The 20731-nt window shown below is 39.9% G+C and overlaps 1 protein-coding gene across 2 annotated transcripts in view; it reads left to right on the forward strand.

Annotated features, from left to right (window-relative positions):
- The first annotated feature begins 850 nt into the window (after window positions 1-850).
- The window catches only part of DPP10 (dipeptidyl peptidase like 10), a 685210-nt gene continuing 665329 nt past the window's right edge, over window positions 851-20731 (forward strand). For both annotated transcript variants that reach the window (XR_002890440.2, XM_024114996.2), the window contains exon 1: window positions 851-1120. Coding sequence is in view for 1 of the 2 variants with exons in the window: in XM_024114996.2 (XP_023970764.1) it covers window positions 1049-1120 (72 nt within the window). In the remaining variant the exon portion in view is untranslated. The remainder of the gene's footprint in view (window positions 1121-20731) is intronic.

Below are 20731 nucleotides of genomic sequence, written 5' to 3' on the forward strand. Positions count from 1 at the left end.
AGGGAGAGAGTTGTGTTGAGCGAAGGGAAGGCTGCAAAGGAACTTAAAATTTGAAGGGTTTTCTACGTGTCCAAAGAAAGAGGAAAAAAAAAAAAAAGAAAAGAAAAAAGTGTGAGTACCAGAGTATCATCATTGTTGCTTTTTTTATTCAACCTTTAGGAATTCCACTGGCATTATTCACCAGAGAGCTAGCAGTGGAATCCAAGCTGGAGGCTAAAGGACCCCTGTCCGTTGACCCAGATCAGGAGGCGCAAAGCCTCGGGTCATAAGCTATGACACCCTCTTGGGTCCCGACAGGTGCTGGTGGCCCGGATGGGGCTCTGGACCCCCAGCACCCCGCTGCCCCCTGCCTTCTCGGAGCGCTAGAGCATGCCCAGAGGCAGCGCTGGAGCCACCGAGGGCTTTGCACGCTGGCACTCCGCTTCTCCGGGTTTTAGCAGGAGCCTGCGGGGGGATTGGGGGGGTGAGGGGACCCGTGGAGCCCGGCAGCCTTGGTCGCGCGTGTGGGGAGCTGGCGCGTGGCGCAGGGCTCGCTCCTGCGTTGCGGTTACTGGGGAGATGCTGGAGCGCGGCGCCCGGCTGCTCTACCTGTGGGGCTGAGCGCGGCGCCGGGAGCCCCGGGGGGCGGGCGGGCGGGCGGGGGGCGCGGACTGCGGTAGAATGCGAGCCGGGCGCCTCCGGGACTGCGAGACAAAGCTCGAGCGCGGTCAGGTGCCGCTCGCCCGCCGCTCGCCGCTCCACTAACTTGTCTCTTGGCGGTGTCTGGTCTCCAAGGCTCTCCGCGCTTTGGGGTGGTGAGGGGCGGGGGCAGGGGGGAGTCAGAGGGTCTGCGGTAGCCGGAGGAGGCATCCTGCAAGGGGGGGCAGCCCGCCCGGTGCCGCTCTTCTTCCCTTCCCTATCGCTCCCCTCCCCCCGCCCCGTCGCTGCCGCTTTCCCTTCCGCCAATTCGGAGAGCGTCGGGCGCCTGTGACATGCGATCGCTGCCAAGTGACGGACCCCGAGTCTGAAGCGCCCGCGAGGAAGTGAGCGCCAACGCGGGCCGCCGGCGATGACAGCCATGAAGCCGGAGCAGCAGCCCCCCCCGGGGGCCAGGGCGAGCCAGGCTCAGGCGGCGGAGCAGGTGAGAGTGGGCAGCTGCGGCCAGGCCCGCCGGGGGAGGGAGGCTGCCGGCCGCGCTCACCCCCGCCCCTCCTCCGGGCTCGGCTCCCACGCCTCCCTCTCCTCCCCCTCCCCCCGCCCCAGTTGCAAGGCTCTCCTCAGCTGATGCATGGACTCCGCAGGAAGTTAGAGCATCTGAGCGCGCTCCGGGGCCGGGCGAGAGGATGCGCAAGGTGGAGAGCCGCGGGGAAGGGGGGAGAGAGGTAAAGGCTGGGGTGGCCCCCGAGGGAGGGAGGGAGGGAGAGGTGGCCGGGGCCAAGGCATGGGGGCCTCCTGGCTCCTGCTAACGCACGTTGGAGGAATTGCCGCGCGCCCGGAGGCGTCCACTTGCAGGGTTCGAGCCCTGTCTTCACGTAGCTCGTGAGACGAGCGCTGGCCAGAGCTACCCGAGTAGGCAAATGACCTTTAGGCCGGCAGAGTTTTTCCTTTCCTTTCTTTTTTCCTTTGAGGAGACGGGGACGGGGGCGCACAGTGGGGGAAGAGGGTATACCACTCATCTGCCGTCTGCTTGGAACGGAGCTTGGAGCCGAAAGGCGTAATTAGGGGGAACTGGGAAGATACTGGCTTTAGTGATTTGTTGGGTCCACATGTGTTGTGTCTGCGGAGATGAGGTGCCCTGTGCTGGCTGAGGGTCATTTTAATCGCTTTTCCGTCTTTCCGCTCCGGCCACCCGCTTTTTGTTTCGGTCTTTAGGGATCTGTAGCCTAACCGTATGGTGAATCTCCATCTCGTTTCTGTCCCTGGATTGGGATGACTCGGGAGTTTGGTGTCGCTTTTTCCCAAAGTTGGAGGGTCGGGAGCGCCGAGGTGCCCTGGCAAAGAAGAGGGCGGCTGTGAGAAGCCGGGTCGAGATGCTGTCACGTTTACCTGAATTAGAGAGTCTGAACCTAGAGGGTTACACTTAGGTCAGCGGATAACTACGGAGCTGGAGAAGGGAGGCGCCGGGGTACAGAGATGCCCTGAGTGCCCTGTTTTAGGTCGCCCGACGCATTTCTGGCAGAGACACTCCTAGCTCATTGCTAGACATGGGTGAAGGGGGTGCAAACAGCGAGGCTCCAGTAGCATCTCGGCTCTTGGCATATTCTAAGCATTGAGGAACTGGTGAAGGGGAGCTGTCCAAATCGTCCTGAGTGACAGGGGGGTGCAGAGGAGGTGACGCCAGGGCTGCTGTTATTAATATTCTAGTCCTGGTCATCGCTGCTGGCTAGTGGCCTCTTCTCCTTTTCCCTCCCCTTCTCATTTCCCTCACATATGTTTCACACAGGTGGTGAGGATTACTCAGTGCCTTAAAGCTCCCCATCTCTTTACTGGGATGAATGTGGCAGTTTTTACAAAGCCGTTGTTTTCTTAAACATCCTCTTTGCTCCCTACCCTGAGAAAAATATGAAAATATTGAAACATTTGTATTGCATTATATGTCCCTCCCCCTCATACCTCTTTTCCCTGCTCCCTCCTGCACACGCCACAAAGTAACAACTGGTTAGCAGATGATAAAAATAATTTCAGGAGAGGAACATGGATTTAATATCCTCTTTCAGACGGTCAGCCCTTAAACTTCATTAACAAGCCACCAAGCCTCTCTGTTGCTCTTGGCATGATGCTACCAATAAGAATCATTAGTCAGGTGAGAGTCCCCACGTGAAATCTTTGCTCACTAACCTGTGACACCAGCTGGTTGCTTGAGGTGCTGCAGACAGTTCAGTGATGGTGGAGGTGGCACACAGAAGCTGAAAACGTATATGTAAATGGTGGACAAGCAGTATATGAACAGCAAAGCCTTTTGTCAGAACGAATCTGGTACTTAAAATTCATATAAAGACAGAGATTCAAGTCTGAATCCGTTGTTTCTCTTGTTAGTGTGCATTTTTATTTATGGTCACTTCGAATAGGCAGGGAGTGGCCATTTGCAGAACTCTTGTTTTAATTGAGTTTTTTAAAGTGCCTTCTGAGCACTGACATGATTTTAAAATGTCAATGGTATGCATATTACGCTTGAGTTAAAATGAAAGAGATGGATTTCTCAAGGGAAAAGAAAGACTGAAATATACATGGCAGCATCCCATTGGGGGTTTTCCAAGCACTCCCAGAAAATACCTGTATGTAGTCTATTCTTTGTCTAAAGCTTGACATGTGAAATGATGACCAGGTGATGTGGACAATTGCTGTGAGTGCTTAAGCTATTTCTTCTAAGATTACTACATTTTTATTAACAGTATTAGTCATTGTGATCTAATTCTGCGGTTGTCAGACAACTCTCATGTGGTCCTAGATATAATACCTCCATATAGACATGATTGATTGTTCAAGTTTCTGCGATATTTCTGGAAAAAAAAAGATTCACAAATTTATCTAAAACTGTAGCTTTATGGAATTCTACTTAATGGTTAAATAAGGGGCGTGTTCCAGCTAGTCACTTAGTAGGTATTGAGTTTGAGTGATTTAAGCTTTTGAATGTTGTCAGAAAGGTCCTTCGCTTTCTGTGGTAGAGATGTTTATGAAACCTCAAAGATGCCTTGTCCTGATGCCATCAAACGCCCATTTCCACTTACAGCGCCGTGGAAGACCATAGTCTTTCCTCTGGGTGAAATGGTTATGAACCACATAATTTGGGTGTTGTTATGGTCCTTTAGAGAGCCGGACGTCCCTGTTTCATCTTATCTGCTCTGGTACAGGGTGCCATGACCAGAGGCAGCCCTTCCTGTGGGAGCAGCTGCAGCAAGAATAACAGGAACTGAATATTTTTATTAATGTTCTGAATCATTGGAGATATTTTTATCATCTCAGTAGTCTTGCCTTTAAAGCTTCATTGATTAAATAAATGTTTATAACAGTTACTTCTGTTGTTTTTATCACACTCCATATTTATAAAACGTCTAAAAATAAATGCTTTGCTATTGGTAGAAACAGTCATTCCCACTTAGCGTATAATCAATATCCATTTTACATCAAGTGATACAAAATCTTGAGTGGTTAGTTGTAACTTATTATTAGGTTTGGAAATCACTTCCTGAATGCTTGCCGTGTGCCGAGTACTATCCTCTGGGTTGATAAGGTAACATTCAATGAATGCATTTTTCTGTTTGATCCTCAGAGCAACTTTTTGAGTTAGGTCTTGTTGTTATTCCTGTTTTAGAGATGAGAACACAGAGGATTAAAGAAACTAAGCAACTTGATCAACCTTGACTTCATAAGTGGTAGAGATGAGACATAGCCCTAGCCTATGGCATTTAAGAAAAATAAACCCATTTAAGTCTAAAGCTCCACCTTCTGAACTTTCCTGGTGGCAGAGTGGTTAAGAATCCACCTGCCAATGCAGGGGACATGGGTTCTAGCCCTGGCCCGGGAAGATCCCACATGCCCCGGAGCAGCTAAGCCCGTGCACCACAACTACTGAGCCTGTGCCCTAGAGCCCATGAGCCACAACTGCTGAAGCCCATGCACCTAGAGCCCATGCTCCTCAATAAGAGAAGCCACCACAATGAGAAGCCCATGAACCACAACAAAGAGTAGCCCCCGCTTGCTACAACTAGAGAAAGCCCGCGAGCAGCAACGAAGACCCAATGCAGCCAAAGATAAAAATTATAAATAAGTTAATTTAAAAAAGAAAAGCTCCACCTTCTAACCTCTACACTGTTATAGTTCAACACACTCCGATTAGCATAATGCAGAAGAATTGCAAATATTATGTATGTGTGTGTACAAATTTACCGTGATTATAAAGAATTTGTTTAAAGCTTCAACTATAAATGTAAATAACATCTCTTGAAATTTAAAAGTTAACTTAATATATCTTCTGTTGATTAAAATAATATAAAAAAACCCAGATATACCCTGATAAGTACATAGGAACTTAAAAAAAAAAATTTCATATCATTTGCCCTTGGTAATGATGAGACTTTCAAGGCTTCTTAAACAAGTACATTTTTATAGTTAGACCTGGTTTAGAATTTACCCACGTTGCCACCAGGTGGCACCCTTTTGCTGAGTCCAATGGGGAAAAGTATTTCCTAAAATGTTTGACAGTCCTCAGCTCCAAAAATACTAAATCAAACAAAAACAAAAACCAAAAAAAACATACAAGGAAAAAACCCATAACCTCACTTTCTGAAGTATGACTAAAAAATGTATTTTTATAAACAACTCTTTGGCTGTAGAGGCAGCATTAGTTATGCATAAAAAAATAAACAAACAACAACAACAACAACAAAACTCATTCTGGTAGAAATCCAGTCACTTACAGTTCAGCACATAGCAGCCTCTTGATGAAATAATTCATGGTCAAAATTGCGATTAAATATGTAATGTATAAAATGCCTTTTGTAAAATACCTATGGTGCATTTGACTTTTATGTAATATTAACCTAAAATGTTTTCATAAAGAAATTAGGATTCACTTTTTATTTCAACTTTGGTCTAGCAAACCTGATTAAAATTTTCAAATGTATGCTTAATGAACTCATAAAAAAGTTATTCTTCCTTTTTTCCCTTACTAATACATAAACATGTTATAATTTAGTTTATAAAGTATTGTTTTTAACACAGAACATCAAAAATAGCTTTTAGAAACCATGTTGAAAAACTTTATTTAATAGAAGACTTATTACTTCTATGCGTTCAACATAAAATATATACTATCTTATTGGTGGAAGAATTCTATATGATTTGGTTATGAAAGACATTTGATGCAGGTGCTATGTAGAAGTCTTTATAACTTAGGAGATATTATACGTTTCCTACCATCCCTCAATTTCTTATTATATATATTTTACATATATCTTATTGCATATATATGACATTGTATCTACTGAGTTTAGAACATACCACAAAACATTACTTGCTTATAAGCTTCTAATCTCTCTGTTTATTTCAAAGACTGAGCAAATTGCACATTTAAGAAAGATTAAACTATATTAAAAACAAGTTAAAGAAAATTGTATTATTAAATATTAATGCTGCATTATCTTATGAAGTGCATTACATTGGAAACAAAACACTGAAACCAAATTTCTCCCAGTATGAGTAAAAATAAAGCTATTTCCCAGTTTTCGTTCCTTGAATCATTTATGATTACATAATTTTTTAAGCTTCTAGTACTTATAGGCATATTTTAGATTTATTTACAGTTTACCAACATACACAAAACTAGAATGTTGCAACTAGGACTGTAGCTTTTGTGCCATCAACCAGGAGTTTTTTTTTTTTTTTTTTTTTCGGTACGCGTGCCTCTCACTGTTGTGGCCTCTCCCGTTGCGGAGCACAGTCTCCGGACGCGCAGCCTCAGTGGCCACGGCTCACGGATCCAGCCGCTCCGCAGCATGTGGGATCTTCCCAGATCGAGGCACGAACCCGCGTCCCCTGCATCGGCAGGCGGACTCTTAACCACTGCGCCACCAGGGAAGTCCAGGAGTATTTCTTTACTACTGTCTATAGGTTATGCACTGGAAAGCACTGATTCAAGTTCATATCTCAGCTTGGCCGGTCATTGCTGTGTTTTGGGGGGCAGGATAACTCATTTTCTGTATTTCATCTGTGACTGGAGGTGACTACAGATCCTTTATATGCTTGTGGTAAGGATTGAATGAAATAATCTGTAAAAGCTTTTGAATAATGTTTGTCTCATACCAATGCTCTCATTAAATGTATAGTCTAGGAACAGGAGCCTAGGGGAAAACAAAGCTTAGAGGATCACTGAATCACCTACAGCTGGTATATTATTTTAACATTTTACTGAGTATTGCATTGTTTACTACACATATGTGTATGATTACATATGAGTTTGCACATGCATAAAAATATTTTAATAATGTAATATATATTATTGGGTTAGGCATCTAGCCTGATTTGGCAGAAATGCAGACTTCAAAATATTCTGTAACATCCTTATTTCCACTCAATCAAAACTCACTTTTTACTGTCCTACTCTGTAAGGGACCAGGCTGAAAGTAAACATTGGCTAATTCTCACTAACAGGGGAATTAGCTGCTGAATACGCATATTGTTTCCAATGTAATGCACTCATATTGGTAATTGGCATGGAGAAAGAGGAAGTTTGAAGAAAAGAGGGGTGTGACTTATAGAAGTATCTCAGGAGGTGAGATTTCAGTCATTTCAGTCATTCAGGAGAATGTGCATAGTAGTGGAACCCCCTGCAAGGAGCCCAGTGTGGGTGCGCCTATAGTCACTGGGGGTGAGACTGAGTGACCCAATATTGGGCTTAGCATAATTCGAAAGATTTTTTTATACACATTTTTCTACAGTTATTCCTATATAATATTTAAATACACACAACATTTTTGATGTTGTGACTATTAAAATTACCTCCATGTATTTTCATACTTGCTGAGTGACTTCGTGTGTTCTAATCAAGTCCACGTCTTACTGAAATATTATAACGGGGGTACGTACGAAGACATACGTCAGCTAGCAAAGGGTGGAGCTCTTCCCATCTGAAGACCTATAAAGGCTCCAAAAAAGGGCAAATTAATATTGGAGGGAATATAAACTTCTTCATAAACACGTCTTCATGTAGAGTTAGAAATGTTTCCACCCTGGTGTATGCTGCCTCGCTTTGGGAAGTCTTACAGCTCAGTGTTGATTATTCCCAGCACACTCTTGTGTTAAAGTTTATGCTTGACCTGATCCAAAAGCTTTTTGGCAATAACTAATCTCCTTTTACTTTTCTCCATCTAGACAACACCTGTTTTCTAAGGCTTTTAAATTGTGCACCTATCACCCCCCTCCCTGACCTGATAGACATCCTTATCATTTGTTACGTATTAACTAAAGGAAGGCTTGTCATTTCCAGGATAGTAGAGAAAGCTGGGAAGTAGGCTCAGTGGAAAGAATGGGACACTTAAGAGAGAGCTCCTCTACTGTAGATTCATTTTAGTTAAGCTGTCCTAAATCTCCAAGGTTTCAAACATACCCATATGTGATGGTAAATATAACACCCACTGCCAGGCCAAATACAGAAAACTGACTTGTATCCAAAGCTGATTAAAATAAACATTTTATTTTAAACTGTAATTGATGTTAACAGCACTCTTGGTAATATCTTCTACAGAATAAAAAATGATTTTCATTTTCTTTTCAAGTTTGTCATCCCTTGGTTTATTTGAAAATTGTTAGAGCATTAATAATTTTTAAACCAACTTTCAGATAACATGCTTATTCCATTAACCAGAGCAGTATATTTTATTGTACAATATATTTTGGAATTGCCAAATGATTTTCAGATTTAATTACATTCTGGGGAAGAAGGCAACATGATGCACTGTTGGAAACAGAGTCCAACAGATCGCAGGTTGAACCTTCATGCAATGTAGGGCAAATGCTTCAACCCCTCTAAAACCTTTTCCTCACCTTTAGAGGAAGTGGATGGGGAGAGTGCGGCAAGGGTGAGAGACAGTCTGTATGAAGGGCTTGTACAATATCTGGCCCAAGGCAGCTCTTAGTATTTTTATTCTTATCGCTACTATGCTTCTCAATCATCTGAGAAGATTATTTCATTCTTTTGCAAGGGTAATTTTGCATTTACCTTGATGAAAATGCTGAATATATATGCATGTGTGTGTGTACATTACCATATGTACACACACCATGTACACATACATACTTATGATCTAAATATACTGGGTATTTTACAGTAGGGCATTAGGTAAAAAATTTTAACAACCTGACTGACTTCTACTGTTTTTAGCTGCTCACCTGTTTAGGATCTTCTTTGAAGTGCTCAAAGTTTGGTTTCCAGAAACAATTGAATTTCCTTAGAAATTCTTTGCATATGGGAACCGATGATATGTTGAGTTGAAATTTAAGAAAAGTGCATAATCAAAACTGACTTCAGATCTGGAAGAGCCAAGTCAAGCTGCCTGTGTATTCTCTAGCCAAGGTGTATATTATCTGACTTGAATATTATTGTAATTTATCATACTTATCCACTTTTCACGGGTCAATGCAAAAACCTATGTATCAGGTTACAAGAGAGCAAATGAAGAAAAGTGAGGAAACAAGCCATGTTGATTATCTTTATCCCCAGCCCCCTTTTGAGATCTAAATGAAGATTCGATTTCTTCTTCCATTTGAAAGTCTCTGCTCTGAAAACATAAATTTGACAGATCTGAATTATATCACTGAGAGCCTGAATGGCAGGCTCTTCTGTGATTTATTTTCAAATAATGGACCAGAGAGACCACTCAAAGTTGCATTTATAATGCTTGTACAGGGTAGAAGCAGGCCTTTCCTGTTATTGGTACATGGGTTTACTTTTTGCAAGAGGAATGGAGTTAAGTGAAAATACTGATACGCTTCCATTAATCATATCTCACCTCCAGGAAAGGTTTTAATATGAGTTAATTAATGCAAGACATGGACTTTTTTTTTTTCATTTCACATATTTTGAAACAAGTGCTAGAAAGTCTTTTTTTAAAAATAAAGCAACCCTTTCAATCAATGTTTCATAAACTTGCATAATGATTCTTCTCACGTAGACACAGAATCCAGGATTAGGAATCAAGACACCTTTTGAATAGAGGTCAAAAGTCTATAGAAAAATCTGAAATTCATGTAGAATTTCTAAAATGTAGAAATAGGTCATTTGTTTTGCTAGGTTAGCATATAATTTACATTTCCTGGGATCTATGAATTTATGAATAGATTTTCCTATCTACTCCATTAGCTTTTAGTGATTTTAAGGAAAAAGACCATGCATTTCACTGGTTTGTTTCTTTTTAGAGTACTACAAAACGTGTTTTAAGGTATAAAGAAAATATAGTTTGAAGGTATATTCATCATCTTCATCAAGTTATTCCTTTTCTCTGATCCTATGAATTAAGCGTATTCCGTTTCTTGACAATCATGTTGGCAGTGATAGGTAGGTGTGAATTGAACCTGGAGTTGGAATGGAAGAGACTCACCCTTATTCACATCTGTGGAGGTTGTTTATAATTATTCTAAATGAGGTTTACCGAACATTAGTGCCACAGTGGCATTACGGGTGTTTTGCATCTGCCACTCCTTACAAAGGTCTGTTTGCTCACAGAATCAGTGCTTCTTACGTTACAGGATTGTCATTTTGATTCCTTTGTCTCCCTTTGCATCTGTGTCATCTCCAAATCCAAATCCAGTTTTTTCTACCTTTCTGTATTTCTGAGATCCAGTTTCTGTCCAAGACTGATTCCCTGATGTCTAAACTACTGAGATGTCCATAGTGGCCTTGCTTTTCCACATTCTCCCTTCATATAGCCATAAAGTCATAAATGATAACATTTTGAGAAACTGTTCTGATTGCTGAATCTAATGCCTTTGTTCTCGAATCAGGAGACAGTGCAGAGGTGAGTGGCCTGTCTCAGATCACACAGTTGGTTAGAATCAGAAGCAATAATTGATTTGGGGTCTTTTCAGCGATGGCTGTTTTTCATGTGTCATGCTGCCAGAGTCAGCTATTGATACAGAACCTTTGATAGTTTCTTGGTGGCACATTCACCTTCCTTAGCATTTGATGTCAGAGTAAAATTTGTGTTTTAAATTAATGTTCTTAAAAGCTTTGAATCTGTAGGCAAAACTCACTTGACATTTCTTGGTTTCTCCAGCGGGATGTGTTGGTTCTAGGCCAGTGGTCCTTAGACTTTTTGGCAGCAGAACTTCACAGAACCACATACACATCTTCTCCAACTTGCCATGGCAAGAAGTGACCCCAATGTCCTAAAGCCATCCTGAGAGTAAACTGTGAGATGCACTCTTCCAAGGAAATGACAGCATCTCTCACTGTACATGAAGACACAGGCATGCTTAAACCTCTTCTCTTCCCCTCAGCATGAAAGAGGACCCATTGATCCTCTTTCAGCAGTTGAAATTGCAATTCAGTGATGAATAGACGAGTGATTGGATGAATCCCTTTTTATTTATTTTTTAATTTTTAAAATTTTTTAAACATCTTTATTGGAGTATAATTGCTTTACAATGGTGTGTTAGTTTCTGCTTTATAACAAAGTGAATCAGTTATACATATACGTATATCCCCATATCTCTTCCCTTTTGCATCTCCCTCCCTCCCACCCTCCCTATCCCACCCCTCTAGGTGGTCACAAAGCACCGAGCTGATCTCCCTGGGCTATGCGACTGCTTCCTACTTGCTATCTACGTTAAGTATGCACTTGGCACCCTAGAAAGCACGAAGGTGAATTTTAGAGCTTTCTTGATAAGTTAATAGAAACAACAGGCTTCTGATTCGCTGGAGTTCTTGGAAGACAGGGCTGCTTCTAGAAGCTGTGGTAATTTTGTCAGAGTCCCAAGTTCTAATAGCAGACCAGAGAAACTTTTATCTGCTAACTAAATAAACAAGAAGTAGTTTTGAGTCACACAGAATTCTTTTTAGTGGAAAGAACTATGGCTTCTATTAATTTGACCTCAGTTTAGACTCTATTTACTAGTTTGAGCAAGTCACCCAGTCTCTCTCTGAATTTAATACTTCATCTGGAAATGGGATGATGCTTACCATGCTGAATTGTTCTGAGGACTAGCAATGAGCTAGGTTTATTAAGGAGCGGATGCTGAAAATGGCTGTGCTTTTTGTTGTTGTTATTGACGTGTATTGGGTTGCTCTACCAGACAGAGGCAAAGGGCTGGGGAATCAAGCGTCACTGGACTGGAGGTTCCAGCTTTAAAACATTTTTCTCTGTTACTTTGATTAAACTTCAGAGCAACTTTAATACTGAGCTCTTGTTTTATTTTGACATGGAGATTATATGGATTCATCCTGGCTCCAAAGCAAACATGGATTAGGAGTTGGTCAGTAAAATATATGGCATCCATTTATTTTTACATTCCTTATAAGTGCAGAAAAATCAACAAAGTTTGCATTCTGAAGGTGGAGAACTGAATGTGGGTTTGCCTTTCCTGATCTCTTCCCTCCACTCCATGGTTAAAATCCTTCTTCTCATGCTTCCGCTACATTCTACATTTGGAGTACTGTTTCATTCTTATTCAGAGCTACAGTCCTTGAGCTGTAATGGCGAATCCAAAAAAACTAATATAGAATCACAGACGGTGCAAATATTTGAAAATAGGTAAATACAATCTAGGATTAGCTGCTTGGGCTCAGAAATGTCAGCTCCGTGTTGCTTATCCGTCACACAAGGCCATTTTCGTTAAGGGGACATCCAGGACAAAAGCATCATGATACAGAATTGCTGGTTTGGAGCTATGCAGCATAACAAGCCCATAATTGTTATATAAACTCCGGAATGAGTCGCTCTGTAACAGGAAAAGGTGTTTCAGAGAGGTCACAAAGTACCAAGAGGCTATATAGGTGGTAAAAAAAATAAGTAAATATGATAACATGGAACCTCTATCATTACTGTCTGCTGAATTATATTTAAAGCCAATTTTTGAGGAGAAAATATGCATCCTTATGCATATGCTGCAGCTTCATATTAAATGACCTGAGCATGGGAAGAAATCAATTGCCAGCGTAAAATCCGTACATGGTGATTATTAGTAACAAGCTGTTTCTGACTCTGAGCGTTTTCAACAATATAATCTAATTTTCCTTTAGTTTTGCCCCTATAAGAGATGTGATTCTTTGAAAAGGATCTTAGAACTAACTATCGTGATTAAGTCACCTGGTCTACTGATCAGACAACTGAGAATGATAAAGGCTAACTTGTTCAAGGTCACACCCACTGATGCATTTAGAAACCGGAGTAGATTAGAAACCAGAGTTCCTCACTTCTAGGTTGGGAGTTGGTAGAAGGAGACTCACTCAATCATGGGACCATGGAAGTCATTTCTGGTTGTCTGTGTTCTTGTCAGAGAAGTAAAGGTGGATGAGAATTAACATGGGAAGGTCCCAACTTGTTTAAAAGTTTTTCTTTTAATTTAAAAAATTTTTTCTAGGCAGTAGGTTTTAATAAGATTAGATCTATTATATATCAGTCCTATCAGGAAGCATCAAAGAGCAGGTGGTCATGTGTGTAATGGTTGTGTGAAGCCTCGATTTTCTGTAGTTTCTCATTTCTCGGATGAAGTGGCAGAGAATGAGAAGAGATGCTGTAGATTATATACGACCTGTAAAGCAGCACTGATCCCTATCAAGTAAGAAATCGTGGATCTCATATAAATATACAGGGAACATTGTGTCAAGGACTTAACTTATTAATAAAGGAACCATCAAGATGGCAAAGCTGGTTTACAAAGCGTTTGAGGAAGAGAGATTTATGTAGTCAGGAAAACAATGGCATAAAAAGTTCGCAAAATTAGATCCAAAACTGGTTAATATCCAATAGGGAATTTAAATGATAACCTTTGTGGTTATCTTTTATAGCAGACAGAAATTTTTTGTAACTTATCTATCTTCTACAGTTAACATCTAACTTTACAGACTTTGGATCTATGTCAAAAGTAAATGGTAAGTCTAAGAAAGAGACATTCTCCTTAAATTGTATAATCCTTGTGTGGGCTGATTAGAAATTCCTCAGTCTTGACATTAGAAGGATCGACACGCAATCATAATTATGTTTTATTTCCAAGTTCTCAAAAATTTTCTTAACATCCTGACCTTACAGAAATGGTGCAGTCTGGGTCTACACTTGATGTTGCAACCAAGCAATTTTATCATAACTTTCTACAAGCCCTGTGGAGCTTCAAATGTCAGACCCGATTCACCAGCAACGAAGTTGCCAGTCAGCCAACATTGCTTGTCAGATTTGTCCCAACAAATTGGTCCAAGTGTTTTTGAAGGATGGAAGAGAACAGTTTGATAATTTCCAATAGCTCTCTGTGGAGAAGATGAAGTAGAATAATTGCACACAGGGAGATGAACAGCCATTCTCGACAATTTAGCAAAATAAAGTCTGATCAAGTTGTACTGTGGTAGTGGTTCCTGGGAATGGCGGCTTTCAGAGCTGCCCTTTGTTTTTGTTTCTTTGTTTGTTTTTCTGTTTTTATGACGACTATGGTTATGCTGCACTGTATATTTGAAAGTTGAAAGTTGCTGAAAATCTTAAAAGTTCTCATTACAAGAAAAAAATTTGTAGCTATATAATGTGATGGATGTTAACTAAACTTGCTGTGGTAATCATTTTGCAATACATATATCAAATCATTATGTTGGACATACACCTTAAACTCGTGCAATGTTACGTTGATTATATCTCACTAAAACTAGAAAAAATTAATTTAAAAATGATACATTCTGGGTTTAATTTCAAGTTTGAAAATTCCTAGCCATGTGAAGTCTATTCAGATATTTTATTCTGAGCCTTTGTTTGCTTATCTGCAAAACCTGAGGCTCTAATTAAAAACAAATAAGCAAGCAAACAAACAAAACCGAGCTGCCCTTTGGAGGCGAGAGATACTGTAGCCCCCAACACAGTCTGGTTTAAGATGTATCCTAAGTGTTCCTTCTCTTGTCACTCACTTTCCTGACTGCCAGTCAAGAGAAAACTCTTCTCATCTGTCTGAATATATCTGAATTCCACCATGACTCCCTTTGGTCTTTTAACTTTAAGGCTGAGCAGGGGGTGGTCATGATTTAGGTCTAACTGTTATTTATTTGATATGCCATGGTGACTTGGTAGGCTGTGTCTTGAGAACTGATATTCAGGGCAAGAGGAAATGAGGGCTTTATGAATGTGAGGGGGTGGTGACAGGAGGAAATAAACATAGAAAGAGGGCTGGGAATCTCTGGAGAGAATGGATCACCTGCACGTGGGGCAAGCCACTTCCCTAAACTGACCCTCAGTTTTCTAATCTGAGTGAAAAAAAATAAAAGGTAAGTTCAGATGAGTATTTTTGTACTCTGTATAAAGGCGTTTGGTGAAAAGTTAGGGGTTTAAACAATCTTATTGGATTACTAAGACTTATTTTCCTAAAATATCTTTTACTACCTATAGAAACGTATCCTACCAAGTATTAAGAAAGATGCTCTAGATCAGTATTGTCCAATAGTACATTCTGGAATGGTAGAAAAGCTGGTATATATGTGTTTTCCAATATCGTAGACACCAGCCACATGTGGTTATTGAACACTTGAATTGTGTCTGGTGTCACTGAGGAGCTGATTTTCAATTTCATTTAATTTTAATTAAACTGAAATAGCCATATGTGACTGGGAGCTACTGTATTAGACAGTTATTTCTAGACCTTTGTGTTTTAAACATTAACATGCATGAATCATTTGGAGATATTGTTATAAAGTAAAGTCTAACCTGGTGAACCTGGAATGGGGTCCAAATTTTGCATTTATAACATGATTCTAGTCTTTGGACCACGCTCTATGTAAAACTTTATTTCTCAGCATCAGTGATTCTTGAATTCTAATTTATGGCTTTGCCCAGGCTGACATCTGTCATAGAAGATAAGTCTGATGGGCCTTTAGCAAAGTTACAAAGTAACTTTAGAATCATCAAAGGAAAATAATTTTAGTGTTAAAATTATTGCATTTTTATTATCACTGACAGTGGCTAAAGTTTTGAGTACTATTCATATATACCATGCAGTGGTAAAGTGCCTATACCTCTTTTAATCCTCACTATAATTCTATGTAATATATATTACTTTTATTCCAGCTTTGCAAATGAGAAGCTGTGGTTTGGAGGGTTAAGAGAGCTCCAAGGTAGCACAGATAGTAATTAGAGAAGCTATCTTTGGTCACATACAATCATATATATTATAATAAGTATCAGTTGCTTTCCCTTATCAAAATGAGGCCATGATTTGCTGTGTGCGGGTGATCAGTAAAGCATATTTGATTCTTTTCCACAGATAATAGTAGTATTAGTAGTAGTAGTGGTAGTAGTAGTAGTAGTTTTACTCGTAGTTTCAGTAATAATCCCCTTACAACTCTGCAAGTTAGTACTGTCATTCTTATTTTAAAAATGAGGAAATTGCGAGACAGAGAGGTAAAGTAGTTTGACTAGGGCCACACACCATAATTCTAGGTAATAGATTACTTTTATTCCAGTTTTGCAAATGAGAATCTGCAGTTTGGAGGGTTAAGAGATTTCCAAGAACCAGGGCAGCAGAGCCAGAGTCTGAACCTCTGGAGCCCACCCTCTTGCGTGCTCTACTAGACGGTTTCTCAGGTGTTTAGTGAGTACCTATTGTGTGTCAGGCAGTGTGCTAAGAGCATGGTTCCTGTCTTCTCTATGTTCCATGGCTTTGAGAGTATTAACCATGAATAATTCCATGTTTACTCAGAATGTTTTAGAACAGAAAAATGACTCTTCCATATCCAAAATGTATACTTCAGTTTGTGTGGTATGGGAAGCCAACAGTAAAATTAGGCATAGCTAATTTCAGTGTCTTTTACATGATAAGTATCTTATGTCTACTATTTTATTCGTGAAAAAATGATGAGAACTGTAGGATACGGGGGCTGTGTGTAAACTTCACAATTTAGAAAGACTTAAGATTGTCTTTCCTGTCCCTCACAGGAACCTTGAGCAACACATGGGCTTCATTATTTTAATGAATGAAAAGGTGAATGCTTTCACCCTGGTTATTCAGCAACCTAAGTGTCAGATCTAAGCCTTATTTTGCAGAGTTCTCTTGTCATTTTGTTTAGTTCAGTGACCAATGTTAACTGAGTCTATTTTTGTATTTCCTGATTTTAAACAAACCACACAGTCGTCTTCATTAATTTCTGAGTAACATACTCACTTAGTTCAAACATCAAAATCAGTACATATACAGTGAGATGTCTCCCTCCTACAGTTGTTCCCCAGCTGCTCAATTTATCATTCTGTCATTTTCTTAATAGGTCATCACTTTTTTTTTTTTTTTTTTTTTTTGGCGGTACGCGGGCCTCTCACTGCTGTGGCCTCTCCCGTTGCGGAGCACAGGCTCCGGACGCGCAGGCTCAGCGGCTAATTCTATGTAATATATATTACTTTTATTCCAGCTTTGCAAATGAGAAGCTGTGGTTTGGAGGGTTAAGAGAGCTCCAAGGTAGCACAGATAGTAATTAGAGAAGCTATCTTTGGTCACATACAATCATATATATTATAATAAGTATCAGTTGCTTTCCCTTATCAAAATGAGGCCATGATTTGCTGTGTGCGGGTGATCAGTAAAGCATATTTGATTCTTTTCCACAGATAATAGTAGTATTAGTAGTAGTAGTGGTAGTAGTAGTAGTAGTTTTACTCGTAGTTTCAGTAATAATCCCCTTACAACTCTGCAAGTTAGTACTGTCATTCTTATTTTAAAAATGAGGAAATTGCGAGACAGAGAGGTAAAGTAGTTTGACTAGGGCCACACACCATAATTCTAGGTAATAGATTACTTTTATTCCAGTTTTGCAAATGAGAATCTGCAGTTTGGAGGGTTAAGAGATTTCCAAGAACCAGGGCAGCAGAGCCAGAGTCTGAACCTCTGGAGCCCACCCTCTTGCGTGCTCTACTAGACGGTTTCTCAGGTGTTTAGTGAGTACCTATTGTGTGTCAGGCAGTGTGCTAAGAGCATGGTTCCTGTCTTCTCTATGTTCCATGGCTTTGAGAGTATTAACCATGAATAATTCCATGTTTACTCAGAATGTTTTAGAACAGAAAAATGACTCTTCCATATCCAAAATGTATACTTCAGTTTGTGTGGTATGGGAAGCCAACAGTAAAATTAGGCATAGCTAATTTCAGTGTCTTTTACATGATAAGTATCTTATGTCTACTATTTTATTCGTGAAAAAATGATGAGAACTGTAGGATACGGGGGCTGTGTGTAAACTTCACAATTTAGAAAGACTTAAGATTGTCTTTCCTGTCCCTCACAGGAACCTTGAGCAACACATGGGCTTCATTATTTTAATGAATGAAAAGGTGAATGCTTTCACCCTGGTTATTCAGCAACCTAAGTGTCAGATCTAAGCCTTATTTTGCAGAGTTCTCTTGTCATTTTGTTTAGTTCAGTGACCAATGTTAACTGAGTCTATTTTTGTATTTCCTGATTTTAAACAAACCACACAGTGGTCTTCATTAATTTCTGAGTAACATACTCACTTAGTTCAAACATCAAAATCAGTACATATACAGTGAGATGTCTCCCTCCTACAGTTGTTCCCCAGCTGCTCAATTTATCATTCTGTCATTTTCTTAATAGGTCATCACTTTTTTTTTTTTTTTTTTTTTTTTGGCGGTACGCGGGCCTCTCACTGCTGTGGCCTCTCCCGTTGCGGAGCACAGGCTCCGGACGCGCAGGCTCAGCGGCCATGGCTCACGGGCCCAACCGCTCTGCGGCACGTGGGATCCTCCCGGACCGGGACACGAACCCGTGTCCCCTGCATCGGCAGGCGGATTCTCAACCACTGCGCCACCAGGGAAGCCCAGTCATCACTATTAATGTTTTCATTTTTTTCTTTTCTTTGTTCCAGAGACATATGTGGTATATAAAAGCTATTCCAAATCTTTCGCCACCTCTTTTTACATAAATGCTAGCATACATGTTTGTTTTAAAATGCATGATATTTTTGTTTTTTATGGGTATTATCAAAATAGATTCTTCAACAGTTGGCTTCTTTAACATATTTTCTTCTTTTATTCATGATGATTTAGAGCTCTTTGTGTCCCATAAACTGATAAGCAGTCTTGGTGCATGTGTGTGGCTGTGCATTTGTGTGCATATAGATGGCAAGAACCATGATCTTGGAACTGCCTGAAATACGATACGTGCTCACTAAACACCTGAGAAATTGTCTAGTGGAGCACATAAGAGCATGAACTCTAAAAGCAAATAGCCAGTATGCTTTCCCAATCAGCCACATGAAGTAAATTATTTCATATCATTTATATCACTTAATATTGTTTAAATATTTAATAAATCATTTAACCTCAGTTTAATAAAGGTGAGCAGTTGATCGTTATTATGATATGTATGATTGTATGTGACCAAAAAGACATTTTCTCTATTTACTAGCTGTGATACCTTGGGAATCTCTTCACCTCTCTGAACCTTAGCTCCTCATTTGCAAAATTGGAATTAAAGTATTTAATTTGTTGGCATTCACTTCGGTGCTGTACATCTATGTATATGTATATTTTTATCTCTATAACCTTGGTCTATATATGTTAATTAGATTCTTGTCACACGTTGAAAAGAGAATAGTGTCCTCCCCAACTTCAAGTAGTAGACTCAGGAGTAAGTGCCAGCAGTTGCATGTTCTAAAAATTTGCGAATAATTGTTGAGCATTTCCCAGTGGATAGATAAAAGGAAAGGGACATTTATTGTCATATTATCAGACAGATTTATATCCAGTGAGTTACTCATGTTAAGGAAATAAGACAATATTTAGAAATTTTAATATAGCATTTTTAAAGTACCCTGGGTTTTCTGTAACAATAAGGAAGATTTTCTACTACTAGATGAATGAATGGTACTGTAAAGCATAAAGTCTGCCAGTGGACAGGACCCAGCGCTGTGAAAATATTGTTTCCTGTAATTTTATTAAGTAATATGGAAACTTTCAATACGTGATGATGAATGCATGTCATGCTTGCATTTTCTTGCATCCTGGGGGGTTAACCTAATTTGTAAAATGGGAGACATCTCTTTAAGGAGTGTACTATACTTCATTTTCATCTCTTATTTAGCCTAAAAATGCTATATGTTGCTGTCAGCCACCGTTAACGTATTCTCCTAGTGAAGAGGAAAGAGAATAATCATAGTTGAGGGAGAGATTGAATACCTTAGCCTTTGCAGAATCCTTTTTTGTTTTCAAGAAAAAGTTACTTCAATAAATTATAAATTCACGGCTTTTTATGTCCTTACAACCTCATATAATGAAGAAGCTGAGAACCATTTCAAACTCAGAAATTATCTATTTGGTCAAAATATTCCCCTGTGTTCCACCAAGTAGTACTGAAAATTATTAAGAAACACACCAGGAAGAAAAATGGCAGTGAGGAAATGTTTTATTGATCCATTTAGGATGACCAGGTCTTCCAAGGCTCCAACCACTTTCACAGAGGGAAGTTTTAGTTAAACGATTTTTTAACAATAGGGAAAACAAAGTTTTCAAATTTCTTTTAAGATTCCGTAAGGATTACAGAGCTCTTTAAAATCAAATAACTCCTTTTCTCTGAAAAATTTTAAAGAAAAATCAATTCTTTACAATGCACTTCCTGAATTATGGCAGTTCATACTTGGTGGCAGGTCATCTTTAAACACTAGGAGAAAGCATTTCGTTTCTAGCGGTTTGGGAAAGTCAAGCTACTAAACGGGAGGCAGTTTTTGGAGTTCAAAACAGGCACTAATTCTTGATGTTCTGCTTGGGATATTAGGAGAATGGGGGCACTGTTTAGGGGGTACATTGATAGAAATCAAGTAGAGCTTTCATAATTCATTTTTCCTGATCTCTAAATAACCTAGTCAGAAAAGGTGTATGAAGCAATGCCAGAAGAATTCCTGATTTCATACTAAGTGAATGAATATGACTTAAAATAAATCTTAATGAGTTAATTATTACATATTCATACATGAAGACTGGGTAGTAGTACCATTTGATTTTATCATGAGGAATAAACCCTTCTATGCATTTTAATCCAGCATCTCTTAAGTTAGATCTATTGCTTTTCCAAATTA

This window comes from Physeter macrocephalus, chromosome 2 (genome assembly GCF_002837175.3).
Source record: "Physeter macrocephalus isolate SW-GA chromosome 2, ASM283717v5, whole genome shotgun sequence".
Taxonomy (NCBI): domain Eukaryota; kingdom Metazoa; phylum Chordata; class Mammalia; order Artiodactyla; family Physeteridae; genus Physeter; species Physeter macrocephalus.